The sequence below is a fragment of the Thunnus thynnus genome, chromosome 10, assembly GCF_963924715.1.
Source record: "Thunnus thynnus chromosome 10, fThuThy2.1, whole genome shotgun sequence".
Classification (NCBI taxonomy): domain Eukaryota; kingdom Metazoa; phylum Chordata; class Actinopteri; order Scombriformes; family Scombridae; genus Thunnus; species Thunnus thynnus.
In genome coordinates this window covers 13,542,617-13,556,633 of record NC_089526.1, presented here as the reverse complement: position 1 = coordinate 13,556,633, position 14,017 = coordinate 13,542,617, and the positions used below count along the sequence as shown (strand labels likewise).

The 14,017-nt window shown below is 40.3% G+C and overlaps 3 protein-coding genes across 5 annotated transcripts; 2 read left to right on the top strand and 1 right to left on the bottom strand.

The window, feature by feature from the left end:
* Window positions 1-214: 214 nt before the first annotated feature.
* si:ch73-54f23.4 (zinc-binding protein A33) lies at window positions 215-3,382 on the bottom strand. 2 transcript variants are annotated; one of them, XM_067601105.1, is made up of 7 exons: window positions 3,259-3,382; window positions 2,967-3,040; window positions 2,663-2,758; window positions 2,147-2,380; window positions 1,340-1,362; window positions 1,004-1,119; window positions 215-928 (listed from the first exon to the last, which is right to left on the bottom strand). In XM_067601105.1, exons 2-7 carry the CDS (start codon window positions 3,030-3,032, stop codon window positions 375-377), a joined length of 1,089 nt encoding a protein of 362 aa, XP_067457206.1. In that variant the 5' UTR covers window positions 3,033-3,040; window positions 3,259-3,382; the 3' UTR covers window positions 215-374. The 2 variants fall into 2 exon arrangements, with proteins under 2 accessions (XP_067457206.1, XP_067457205.1); XM_067601104.1 differs by lacking the exon at window positions 3,259-3,382 and having other exon boundaries at window positions 2,967-3,169.
* A 1,372-nt stretch (window positions 3,383-4,754) lies between these two features.
* ino80e (INO80 complex subunit E) lies at window positions 4,755-8,476 on the top strand. 2 transcript variants are annotated; one of them, XM_067601092.1, is made up of 8 exons: window positions 4,755-4,821; window positions 5,137-5,219; window positions 5,313-5,383; window positions 5,460-5,512; window positions 6,202-6,283; window positions 6,993-7,113; window positions 7,439-7,537; window positions 7,946-8,476. In XM_067601092.1, the coding sequence occupies exons 1-8, from the start codon at window positions 4,794-4,796 to the stop codon at window positions 8,150-8,152; spliced, it is 744 nt and encodes a 247-aa protein (XP_067457193.1). In that variant the 5' UTR covers window positions 4,755-4,793; the 3' UTR covers window positions 8,153-8,476. The 2 variants fall into 2 exon arrangements, with proteins under 2 accessions (XP_067457193.1, XP_067457194.1); XM_067601093.1 differs by lacking the exon at window positions 4,755-4,821 and adding an exon at window positions 4,867-5,049.
* A 572-nt stretch (window positions 8,477-9,048) lies between these two features.
* si:ch73-54f23.2 (uncharacterized protein LOC107988037 homolog) lies at window positions 9,049-13,706 on the top strand. The gene is made up of 3 exons (XM_067601091.1): window positions 9,049-10,694; window positions 11,142-11,915; window positions 12,787-13,706. The coding sequence occupies exons 1-3, from the start codon at window positions 10,380-10,382 to the stop codon at window positions 13,300-13,302; spliced, it is 1,605 nt and encodes a 534-aa protein (XP_067457192.1). The 5' UTR covers window positions 9,049-10,379; the 3' UTR covers window positions 13,303-13,706.
* The last annotated feature ends 311 nt before the right edge of the window (window positions 13,707-14,017 follow it).

The following is a 14,017-nucleotide window of genomic DNA, read 5'->3' as shown; positions in this document are numbered from 1 at the left end:
GTTAACACCTGCTATGGTCCCTGAAACACCAAGCTGGCTGCAAATTACAACCTCATGCTTTGTATTCTTCATATGTTTACTAATACTACTACATGATTTATTTGAATCCTCCCATTTCACCACATTTATTATGCTCAGTCTCAAGAGAGCTCAGGTAATTATAGTAAAAGGTGGACACAAAAAATACACAAAATAATTTTTGGTTCCAATAACAGCCATGTTTAATGTCATAATATATATGTGGAATTTCTTTGTTTACAACACTCTATTAGCATTAAATACCTAATACAATAGTAACTCCACTAATATAGTATGAGCAAAGTGAACCTGCTCTATTGACCATCAATGTTCAAGCGGGTTAAAACGGTCCCTTATCATATCGAAGGGCAAAAGATTTTAATTGCTGCTGTGTTCTTTCCGTCATCCGTGTCACATGGGTTATAGAAGGGGAACAGCGGAGCCGGGACTGTTCCCATGGTGAATGTGTAGATTGGTGCCATGGTAACAGCGTTGTAGAAAGAAACCTCCTCCTCTTCACAGTCTAAAAACACTCCAATGCGAACAGGACGGACAGACACTTTGACCTTGGTGGGTTTTGGGTCGGTGCAGGCCAGGATGGCCCCGCCCTTTAGGGCAAGGGTCCAAAGGCCACTGGAAGTGCCCGTTTTCATCATCTCCCCTCTTGAGACATCCTCTCGTGCCACGCCCACCTTCCACGCTGTCTTATGGCCCACCTCGATCTCCCAGTAGTGTCGCCCTGTGGTGAAACCCTGATTGCCAAACACACAGTAATAGTAGTGGAACCGTCTTGGGTTGACCTCGCAATCATTTATGTCTTTATCCTCCTCAAACCACACTGAAGTGCGGGACTGGCACAGAGACAGATTAGGGTGGGCTGTCTCAGGGTCAAAGGTCATTAATGTAATATCTGTAGGCAGACAGTAAGTACAGTCAGTCTTGTTGTTTTACATGTGTTATATAAAAATGACATATATAAACATACTTGGGTAAAGACAGCTCTTCATGTGCTTCCATATTCTGTACTGGATGGGCCCCACAAACTGGCCAGAGCGCACCTCTGTGTCCACCTCTGGTGGAGGGACGAAGCTGACCTGAGACCTGCTCGGACAAAATGGGAAGAGGGGAGGACTGAAGGATGGATGATAAAATGCCAACCTGATAGACACACCACAGTGAGGATTATGGAGATGGATTGATGTGCAGAAATGAGGAATGTAAAGTATGTATAACACAAGATTAATGAGTTGTGGGGAAAACAGTGAAAAAAACACAAAAACAAACAGTTAGTTTGGTAAAAACAAGCATTGCAAAAACCTGCCTTTTTACAAGATCTTGAATTTCCTGCAATGAGAGAAACAGTTAATGAAACTTTGTAGTAATTCGTTTTCAGAATTTAAAAATAGTATACGCAACTTTAAAATGACTTGTGAAACTAGTAAAACATTCATTCATTCATTGATATAAAGAGCTGCTTTGTTTGGACTCCAGATAGAAGCTGTTGTCTCAGCCAGACTGCTTTATGCATTCCATTCCTATCTGCTGACTAATGCATTGACTGCCTTTTGTCTTTTCACTTTTAAATGAGAAATTGATTTTGACTCGCACAAGCAGGCAAGTCAACTGTTTAGCCAATCAATGTCTATAATTGATCAAATAACTGCCAAAGACGAAGCGCAGAACAGCTATCAGGCAGCTCTTGACTTTGGTCCCTATGAGGTAAACTTGCAGACATTGTTTGTGAGAGGTCATAAGCTCAACTAAGTCCAAATACAACGAACAATTATAGACAGTAATGTTCACAAATTAAAAGTAGGGTATGTAAAGTTTAGTCCAGGCACAGGGGAAAGCTTACAATGACTCAGGACAAATGCACATGTTGCTGCTCTGCTGCTACTCAAAGAATTTTCCAGACTGTGTCATGGAAAGAGTCCAAACTATTCTCCACCTCCTCCTCTCTCCCCACTCACACATTAGCTCACCCTTAGTCCAAATCGACATCATCGCCACACCCCAGCTTTGAAATAGTTGTATTATATTCAAGCCAATAATAAGCCAAACTCCAGTAATAATCAGATGTAATATCTGTATGTCAATTTCTTCTTTTTCAGAGAAAACACTTCCTCACTTTGAGCAGTTTAGGACTGTCCTCCTCAGCCAGTTTGCCGTTGAGCACTGTGATTGCTCTCTCCAGGTTCTTCCCTTGCTCTGCTATTTTCTTCTCTCTTTCCTTCAGCTGCTTCACTTGTTTCTGTCTCTCCCTCCTCAGTCGTTCTAGGTCTTTATACTCCTCCTCGTCCAGGAAACGATGGAGGTTCTGAAATTCGGCTCTGATTTCTCGTTCCAGGCCATCAAACCTGCCCTGAAAGACCAAAGGAAAGAAACAGACAATTATCAATTCAGCACATGAGATCAAATGTGTGTGTGTGTGTGTGTGTGTGTGTGTGTGTGTGTGTGTGTGTGTGTGTGTGTGTGTGTGTGTGTATGATAATATGGATAATCATTTTCTTAACTGGCTTCAGTATAATTATTATGAATAATTACATAAATACATTTACATTTAGTTTGTGTTCAACTGGAATCACTGTGTATGAAAAGAGTGTATTTTTGAAAAAGATAAGGATTAATAATGCAGCAACAGTACCTCTATTTCCACTGACTCTACGTACGTCTCTCTTTCTGCTTCTCTGCACTCATCTACCTCGTGCTTGATTCTTTTAATAGCCTTGATAAGCTTGTCCTGTAACACATACACAGAGGGCACACAGAGAATTGTGGAAAAAATACATATGGAACAGAAATCTTTCTGAATTAATATCCTACAAACTGGGTTTCTTTTACCCAGTTTGAAATACAAACAATTAAAAACAAGTACAGTCATGTTGTATCCCGTCTCAGTTGTTATAAATATACAGCAGCAGGTGAAAACCATAAAACATGAAACTTACCTTAAAATCAGAGAGAAGGCTTTTATTGCAGTTGTTGTTGGTGTCTTTGGTGTGGTTTTGGTACATTCCAGATTCTGAAAATAGAAAAAAAAACAGGAATCGAGAAGGCTGTTGAGAAAGTGCAATAAACGTGATGGAGGAAATAAGAGGGAGGGACAAATGGGAGGACATAACACACAACAACACAAAGGGGGAGAGGGGTAAAAAAACCACACACACACACACACACATGCCATCACGATGAAAACAACAGTCAGACAACGGTCAGACTAATAGAGCAACAAGGACATACATCCAAGCAGAATATTAACAAGCGAAAACGTATTGACAAGCACAGATCAGTGTCCACTGCCTGACTTGAAAGTATATGGAGCCATTAAAAGTAGGAGAGGAAAAGGGAGGGCGAGGGGGGTGGGGTTGTGGGGGCAGATGACTGTAGCTGCCAGGAGGGTTTGCTGGCTGGCTCCGTGCTTGGCAGCAGCGATTTATGGCAGCAGACACAGAGGAGTCTATTTCTGTCTGCCAGTGTCTTTGGAAACAAAGGAGGAATCTGGCGGTGGGGAGATATTGTCTTTCATATTAACAGTTGTTTTGCCTGGAAGGGAGACATGTTTATTTTTGCAAGGTGTCTCTTACTAATGTCTGGGGGTGTGGGAGATATTACAGAGCTAGTTGCATTTAAGGATGCTGTTTGGCTATCTGTGCCCTGCTAGGTTTCATTGTCTGAGAGATGGGCACTGTCTCTAAATGTACAGTCAGCATTTCTGCTTTCTTTCCTTCCAGGAGTACGCCTACATATCTGCATCCCATTGCCCAACCACATATGCCTCTCTTTTTAAAAAAAACCAAAACAAAACATCATCCTGGGTTTAGTTTGTATCTGTCCACTTTTCTAAACTTTATATCTCTACCTCTGTCTTTGTCTGTCTCTCTCTGTCTCCTTCTCTGCCCATTACCCCCGCACAACATAGCAACACAGGGGGGTCTGGCTATGGGTACATGAAGGGTATGGGTACTGAAGCAGCATTACTCATCTCTGCAAATGTTCCTCATCTATAATTCATGTTGCTGGGTCCTGGCAAGTGACTGTGCTGAGCTAAGGTTGAGCAACAAACTCGCTGCACTACAGTATGCGGCAGGTGGAGGGGACACCAACAGGATGACACAATAAAACACAAAGGCACGCTGCATGAAGTCATGAAAGCATGCGCAGTGATCCCTGACTGAGAATCAAAGCATAAATCAATGTTGGCAAGTCATTATTAACTTGATGAATTCTCATTTAGTTTTTATTCAATTTGGATGTTTTTTAAGGGAAGAAAAATTCAAGGATCTTTCATGTCCAAATCCTTTTTTTTTCTTATCATAATAACACCTAATGTGAATTAGTTTTTATATTGACATACTGACATATAACAAACATTACAAAGATTTAGATACCGCTGCTCCAAGATGACAAAGCACAAACAAATACAAAATATGAGGAAAATATGTATATATACATATATTTAAATAACAATAGTGATTGTAAGTATTCTAAAGGCTGTAAATTCATATTTAATTAGACAAAAAAGACAGATACGAAACTTTACGACGTTATAAATTTTGATTTTGTGTGTATTAAACTCTGTTTCTATCCCTTATATTTATATATATATATATATATAATTTTTTTTATATATAGTAATATATTTATATAAATATATACGTATGTATAATTTAAAAAATAAATATATAGTTATATATTTATATAAGTAAATATGTAAATAAAATCGAGGCCCCGCCCATTCGTCGCATGAAAACAACGTCACGAAAGTAAACAAGAGCATGTCGCACAGACAGACTCAAGCAAGAGGTATTTTAACGGATCTAAAGAGCTTTGCATTTGATTGAAATCATGTTTTTATATTTAAAAGCAGACGTTGTGTATATTAACTGCAGTCGGTGACACCAGCAGCTCTGTAGCTTTAGTAACTTAGCGAACTTAACTAACGTTTCCAGCTAGCTTAGCATACCGTACAGTGTTAATCACACAGTGTAGTTAGTCATGTTTCTTTAGACACGCTGTGTTATGAAAACTAACGTTAGTTGCCTTCATTATAGACGTATAACTGCAACGTTTATCAGACTGTAGACTTCACCGTTTGATCATTTCTTTGTTGTATTTCAGAAATGAATGGCCAAGCGGACGTCGAAGTCGATTACAAGCGGAAATACAAAAATCTCAAACGAAAATTAAAATTTCTTGTTTACGTGAGTAACGTATTCTTGATTTGGGGAGTGAATCGCCAGTTTTGGTGTTTACAAATGTCTCTTCGTCGATACTGATTTGGAATTTGGTTTCAGGAGCAGGAATGCTTTCAGGAGGAGCTCAGAAGAGCTCAGAGGAAACTTCTCAAAGTCTCTAGAGATAAAAGGTGACGGTGCATGCAAATATAACTAAAATCATATTGTAAGTGTGCTGAATAACGCATTCATTCATTTGTTTTCTAGCTTCCTTCTGGACCGGCTGCTACAATATGAGCGGGTAGATGAAGACTCCTCAGGTGATAATCATCATCATCATCATCATCATTATCAATCAAAGTTACAAAGTGCTTTACATGGTCGAAACATTTAAGTTCTGCAATTAAGCAGTAAAATCAGACAATTAAAATAAGAATTAAATAAAATACCCCTAGTATAAGATTTAAAATAAAACAATAGTAATAATAAAACAACAGTAGTAATAAAATAGATGAGACATGTTGGAAATAAAACTGTGTGGTAACAATTAAATAAAAGCCTTTCCAGAGCTGAGAGGCCTTGATGCAAAAGCCCAGACACCTCTTCTCCAAATAAATAACAGTTTCAGACTGTTACCTAAAACAGCTGTAATTATTTTAATTAATTTTATTGAATGTGAAGAATGCAACATTTTTGAATAAATACTGGTCAAATTTAACCTGCAACATCCTCTCTGTACAAAACTTTGTATCAGATGCACAGAAATACAAAAAGTTGAAATATATCAATTTTTGTATATTCTGGTTCACTTTGGGAAAAGTCATAACATTTCTGGCTACAAGAGGGGTGTTTAGGGTGGTTTTACTGCTCTCAAATGTAAAAAAAAAAAACAAAAAACACACACACAAAAAAAACAGGTCACATTTGATTTGAACAACAATATGTGAGGGTAAGTTGTGTCAGCAATATACTGCATTGTAGGATCATGATTTCTTGTCCTCTGTTTCAGATTCAGATGCAACTGTTTCTTCAGAAAACAGTGAAGGAGAAGGTCCCAGGGAGAGGGAAAGAGAACGAGATGGAGCAAAGAAGTAAGTTGGGAATTTTAAACGAAAACTTAGAGATTAGAGCCACTAATTGTGTTATCTCATCAATTTCTGCTAATTTCATAAGTTTTACTGCCTACTGTTCTGCCCACAGGATGCTAGCAGTATTTTGAACTTTGACAAACTGCCCGCACTATGGAAAGTTACACGAATATGTGCATGTAATATATGATTGATTAGACTCTTTTCTTTCCATTGTGGCCATTTCGAAAAGTAAGCCCTGCATTAAAAATAAAGTAGGCACACCGCCTGGGAGAGCGTACAACTGAAACCTTAAAAATATGGTTTGATGGATATAGATGTTAAAGGTTTAAAAGTCATTTTTTGTATTTGACTCTTGAGTTATTAGTGTGTGAAAGGAAAGTATAATTGTCACCCATCTCATAAGGAGATAAAAGTTACCTGTTCGGGATTTGAGCCTCAAGCCGATAGAAGTAATTTAGAGATAATTAAAACTTGTTACTATTTTCAAATAGCTCAAGCTCAGTTTTTTGAGATAGTAAAACGCTGGCTTAGTGAGGACAGAAGGCAGAAAAGAAAAGGATGCCTGGACATACTTTAATAATTTAAACCTGAACCAAATGTGCCAGAGATGACAGCACAACATTTTGGGCACTGAATTCTCTTGCTGTTATACCCGATGCACTCTGGAGTTTCTCTCAGTTTTTCTTTTTTTTTTTGTTTGTTTTTTCAGGCGAAGGAGTAGTCCTGGGGCGTGTCTTCCTTCATCATCATCATCCCCTCATCTCTCCCTGCTGTCCCGTCCAGGTGTAAATCCCCTACAGTCATCAGGCTCAGGGCCCTACCTCAACACTGTGAGTTTCCACCTCTCTTTCTTATATCTTAGTACATCCAGCAACAGTAACATTGCCTCCACTGTCATCTCCTCATCAGCAAACTGTTTTGATTTGGCATTATTTCTATAATTTGATCGTATTATCATCTTATTCATAAGTCTCTTCTTTTTGTTTGTTTTTTTTTGTTTGACGTTTATATTGGCTTCACTGTCCTTGCATTGTTCATTCTTCTGTGTATGTTTTTTGTGTTTTTTTTGTGTATGTCTTGTAAACTGCTTATGTTGTGTGCATGTGTGTTCGTGTGGTCATTTGACAAACTGGGGCCTGCGTGTGTGTTGGGCAGATGCCCTTCCCACCAGAGTATTTGGCTCCCCCAGCTGAACGAATGAAGAAAGAGAGAAAAACAAAGACGCCAAAAAACAAGAAAGAGACTACGGGGAAGGTGAGAGAGGAAAGGGGGAAAATAAGATGTTTTTAAAGAATATAATGGAACACGTCCTGTGTAGAAATGTGCTGTTTACAGTATATGGCACAGGATGTCACGTATTAGAGTTTCTGATCAGTGTTTTTCCTGATCTTTACTTAATGTAACATGTAATAATGACATTTCAGCACAGTGTTGTTGTAAAAAATTCAGTCCCCCTAAGCTGTTTTCAGTTCAGCACTGTACTGATGCAACCTTCTGGTCAGTACATCCTTTAGTTTATGTACATGCCGCATGCTTTGTCCTGATTTACTGTGTACATCTGTGATGCAGCCATCCATCCATACCCCTCGTTCTTGCATCATATCTCCATCCCTCTCTCTCTGTCATTCCTAACATTTTCGCGTCATCCTGACCTCCCCTCAGGTTGTTGCACCAATGACGGCTAATTACCCATCAGCCCCTGCGGCCCCTCCGGGAGCCAGCGGCCCCTTCAGCTGGGTTCCCAGACAGATGCTTAGTGGAGACGCTGCTGAGGAGGAGGGGGAAAGCGACGGAGACAGCGACAGAGGAGATGAAGACAGAGGGGAGGGAGACGAGGCTGAACTAGTCATTGATATCCCTAACGAGTGAGCATGAGTGTGTGTTTAGATGTATTTATACAGAGAGGATGGAGGGGCTGTACATTTGTGCGTGTGTGTGTGTGTGTGTGTGTGGGAGAGAAAGAATGAAACACAGCCTGACCGCCTGACTGAATGTGTTGTGTGTTGAACAGCCCAGTCCTCAATTTGAGAAGAGTAGCAAAGCTCCCCCTGGTGGACTTTTGCTAAACTGCAGTATCACTGTCAAAACAATCTCCCAGAGAAATGTGGTATTCAAATATTGTGTTAAGGAAAAAATCTGTGACAAAGTTATAGTTTGTAAGCTTTTTTAAAAAAAAAAAAAAAAAAAGCTCCACTGCCGCTGTGAGGATTGGATACTTTATTTCAAACACCGTTCCAAGCTGCCTGCTGATCATCGTTTTGTTTAAACTGTGCACAAACTGTGACTACAACTAGGTGTGTTCTTCCTGGAGATTTTTTTCTTTGTTTTTTGCTTTGTATTGTCTAACCACCATCCCTGACATGGTATCTTAAACTAACTGTAATCCAATGAACTTGTTTTAGTGTGATATAGATATTTGGAGGTTTCAAATGTTAAGTCTTCTTTGTTTGTTATAGACTAATTTGACCTCTTTTGCCAATTGTACTTAAACTATGTTGATATGCTTTTTTTTTTTTTTTTAACAAATTGTCAAAAATCAAAGCTTCCACATATTATGGAAATATATTGTTTTTGCACCTATCCAATTGTGCATGTCAGATTAAAATGTTATTTCAATTGACTAAAGGTTTTAGTTTTTAAATAAAATGGCGTTTCGGGTTTCATTCAAAGATTCTGCTAACAACATACTACAGAAGCCATTTAACCTAAAACATGTGATAAGAGTTGTATGTTAGTCTAAGAATATGTGTTATTTTAGACATCCAAACAGCAGTGAAAGTGTCAAACACATCTTATAGTATGGCTTGATGCCCCACCCAAAACATCACACCTTAAAACTCTCATTCCAGAGTGAGAGTCAGTCATGAATGACAGTCTTTGTTAAGACTTCATTGTATGCAGGGTGTGTGCAAACATTCACTATTCTAAAACTATGATCAAGAGAAGCTAGTGTAAAGTTGGTACATGTTTTTTATTTGCACATTTTGTTTGCTTGCTTGACCTCTGCAAAGGAATTTTGATACCACTCTCGACAGAAGCCCAGAGGTACATTTGACTCACGCTGGCCATAACTCTTAAGCAACATGAAGGCAGCCTGACTGGACTCCACTTCTTCTAGCTGTCAAAACGAGAGCAAGATATTTGAATGTTTTCTCTTACACATGCATAGTACTAGGTTATGACATTACATTGCTTATTTGCTACATAATGATTTTGTCAAAAAACCCTCTGTGCCAACATCATGTCTCAACAGGCTTGTTTCTAATTTCTATGAAGGCAAGCTGCAATCTGCAAGCCATGAAAGGGAGCTTGTTTTGTCCGGAAAGTTAGATTTCAAGATCCACTGCACCCTGGGTGAGACAATGACCCTCGACTGTGACACTGTCAGGATTAAGCTTTAATGAGGATTTCATGAAGGGACCTTGTTAAATTTAGAACTCAGTTGCTCACATGTGAGTTTTACACTTGAGTTTAATGTGAGAAGTCCTGCTTGATTTGGAAGGATTTCAAAGAAGCTTTTGACTTGATACAGTCAACACTATCAGGAATGTGTTTTACCAAGAAAAAATGGACAACAAGAGAGTATCAATCAAGTGACTAACCCATGTAGAGAGACCATTGTTTGGGAATGTGGACATACAGGTAATTGACAAATTTTAATGGGTGTGGGCTTGGTTTGTGTACCTAACAGCAATGGTAGATGGAGGTGTAACCATAGAGAGGATAAGAGGGAGGGGTGAAGTAGAGGTGCAGCCTGAGGGAGAGTCAAAGAGGGTGGAACTGTCAGAGGGGGAGAGGTTGTCAGGGAAAAGGGAAATGAAGGAGTAAGCAAGATTGTGCTTGCAACACAGAGTCACTCTCTCAGAGAACAGCTGACATTAAAAGAAGACAGACATGGTTGGAGACAAACTGGAGGAGAGAAAAAGAAGCGAGTGAGGAAAAACAACAAGCCATTAGCAGAGCTTGCCAACCTTGGCCACCTTATCTTTTTCCATCTATATACGGAAACCACTGGATAATTTATAAGCCTCTCCCTCTCGTTCTGTATGTGTGTGTGAGACAGAGAGAGGGGGGATTTGCTGAGCTCACCACCACCATGCTGTGTCCCGCTGCTGTCAGTGCAGCTGCTGCGGCTGTCTGGCTGCTGGCTGTGCTGGGCCCATGCCTGTCTCTTACAGCTGAGGACAACTCAGAACCAGGCTTCACCCTCTGTAGCCACTGCTTCTACAGACAGACGCCTCCTCGGGGAGCCTCTGCAGGGCCGCTGCTGCACCCACTCTGTCACAGACTGCCTGGGGGACAGGCGTTTGCCACTCTGCACAGACCAACCTGTGACACAGCTGTCTACTCTGCCTTCCATCTCAGCCATGGATGGACAGAGAGAGAGGGACTGGAGGGGGAAGGGCTTGTGGTAAGGACACATCTATCATGTTGTTACTATCTACTTTTGAATTATGGCAGTTGAAAAAGACATACAGCATAGCATCACAGATTTGTGATCCAGCATGCAAGCTGTAAACATAGTAAACAGTCAACTCTGGTAATTAGAAAAATAGATAAAATAAAAACAGACATGTAAATGACCAGCAGAAGAAATGACCTTTATCAAAATGTAACCGCTCAGCTTCAAACACTCCTGCTAAACAATGCTGTGAAGTATGTTTTTTACATGTTGCTTTCATTATGTGTAGTACAGAAACATTTGACATGAACCAAAGAACTTCTTAACATTTGATAATGCCTAGTTAAATAAAACGTATTGATTCATATGTGAAGATATTAACTGAAGTTGGGTATAGCTAGAGTATACTTTCATAGTACCCTCATATCTTAACAGTTGTGTTATTTTTTCTTCCAGACAGAGGAAGAGGAAAACATTATAGTGCCAGCTCTTCTCAGAGGAGGCAAGGTTTCGCCCACAGACTCCCCTCTTCAACACTGGGACTCAACAGTCACATCACTGGTCCAGTCAGGCATCACTCCCCAATGCAGCATTTTAGGGGGCGATCTCTACATCCTGATTGGGGCGGGAGGATTCGGGACGGAAGAGGATGGAGATGAGGAGTGTCAGATGAAGCCGCTGTGGTCTGCAGTGTGCTGCGCTGTCCCGGAGGGGAAGGGTGGCGTTAGTGTGGGGTTAATCAGAGAGACAGGGGAAGGCGTGAGGGAAGTGAGCGTGAAGGAGCTGGAGGAGATGCTAGGAGTGACAGAGCTGTTCTATGAAGGCTGTGGAGGAGCAGATGGGGAGACTATTGGAATGACAGTGGGTCTTAACAGTGAGGGGAACCCTGGAAATATAGAAAAGCTGGATTCAGATACTACTGATCAAGACACTGAAAGAGAGGGGGATGGTTTAGATACTACTGGCCAAGATTCAAATAAAGACCTCAAGGAAAGCGGAGAGAAACGGGTGGCTACTCTTGATGCTCAGCCAGACGAAGCTGATGTTGCTGATGTGACACGGGAAACTTCCGCACATGCAGTGAAATCAGAGAGCAGTGATGATGATGATGCCGTGGATGAAGACACAAAATCCAGCAGCACTGTGATCTACATCCTCTCCACCATCCTGTCCATCCTTACAGCTCCACTGCGGATTGTGTTCTCTACAATTACACAGTTACCTGGACAGGTGAAACATGTGACTGAACCATTTATACATCAGCAATTTAGTAGTACACTTTCATACTGGTTGAGGGACTCACAAGTGTCAGATTTAGAAATAGAAAGGTCACAATCAAAGCAGCAGAGGCTGGGATGTCCTGACTTTTAGTCTCTGTTATGGGTTAAGCTCCAAAAAATATTGGATCCTTCACTTCTCATTTCAGTTCAATACATTTGTAGTTTCCAAGCTCAAGCTGAGATAGACATCATCAGGGTTTTCAGACTTTAGAAAGCTCCTCCAGAACCACAGAAGACATTATTACATCTGTAATCGCAGGCTGAGTAGTACTTACTGAGCACTGAACATGACGTGTAAACTGAGCTTCATGTGTAAAAAGAAATTGTAAATGCCATATTTAACATTTCGCTAACTAAATGATTAATCAATAAATAGAGAAAATAATCAGCAGATTAATCAATATTAAAAATAATCATTACTTACAGTCTCTGTAATAATTGATTACAATATGTATAAAAATAACAGGGGAAAAGTTCAACAAGTTTGCATACAGAAAACCAGAAAACCTCAGAAATCCGACAATAACAAGGACTCCATTCAAAGCAATTAAAAATGCAACAAGAGCCCATAACATAAAACATTGAGATGTCTGATTATATAGAGTGATATGGCCAGTTTGCAGAGAAACAATTGTATTTCAGTGTGTCATTGAGTCCTTTAATAAATCTCTTCATTCCACTCTACTCCTCCCAGACAGGAATGAGGTCTGGCCAGTGTTAACTATGGGTTTACTACATTCACTCAGGTATTTGTCACCTCATCATTCACACTTTTTTACCTCATTTCAAAAAGGTATGTGTTTGTCTTTATCTTGATTCAGGTGAGCTATGTTCTTCAGGAAGACCTCGGAGTTCTCACTGCCCTGCCTGGAGAAACCTACTCCCTGTTCCACCTCTTGACCTCTGACCTGTTTTCCTGGACGGGTTCAGCTGTAGAAATGCTGCTGGGTATCGGGGAGGCCTGCTTCTTCAGTGTCTACTACTGCTCCTCCTCCATCCTGGAGGCTCTTCTGAGCAGCTGCCAAACTGGGGTCACTGGCATGGGGACACTGGCAGAGGACACAGTGGGGATATTTGTTGACTCGCTGGATAATGCCTGGTGTGTGACCAAGTTCTTTGGAGGGCGGCTGTGGGAGCAGAGTGAAGGTTATGTAGGCACAGTGGTGACAGAGGTGGGGGGTCAGGCAAAAGCTGTAGGTGGAGGGTTGGGGACGCTGGCATGGAGAAGTGGAAATGGGGTGGGCAATGTGTTTAGGCTGGGAGGGGGTTTAATAATGGGGATGGTGGATATGGTCACTGGTGCGGTGAGAGAGGCTTTTGGGCAGGAGTCAGAGTGAAAGAATCCAGACTCCAGATGACAACGATCAGGAACAAACACTGTCAAATGTTTTCTCCAGTTTTGGTTTGGAAATTTCTTTAGCACATGAATGTGTGAAAAGGGGGCAAGCTATTTGAATGTGATGCCATTCCATATGCCTTTTTTATTTTAGAAGGATCGCCACATGTTTTAAATCAAATTTAGTGAGTTACAGATTTCTTATAGGTCTAACACTTCACTTTGGCCACATAATCTGCTGTATCTGAGAGCTGGGATAGCTGACACAACTGTGATTTAGAAAACACTGCACTGTGCACAAGGCATTTGGATGTAATTATTCAAGACTACTCTTGTATAATACTTTAATTGTTATGATAAATGTTTGCTTACATGTACAGTTGAATAAAAGAGAATGATCGCTTATTTTACAGTTTCCTTCTATGTATAATGTTTCCCTCCCAACAAGGCTATTTGTTCTGTTATGTTATGTCAATGCTCATGGTAACACACAATAATATAATGATAACAATATCAACATCATATTTATATGTATCAACTATCCAAACTTAAAATAGGAAAACAAAACATGGGTAATAGATAGCACTGAACTTGCACTTTACTTAAGTATGTCAGTTTTTTGATTTTTCTTTCTTCTTTACCTCCACTACAGTTCAGAGGGAAATATATCACACTTCACTACATTTATCTGACAGATATAGTAACTAGTTACTTTG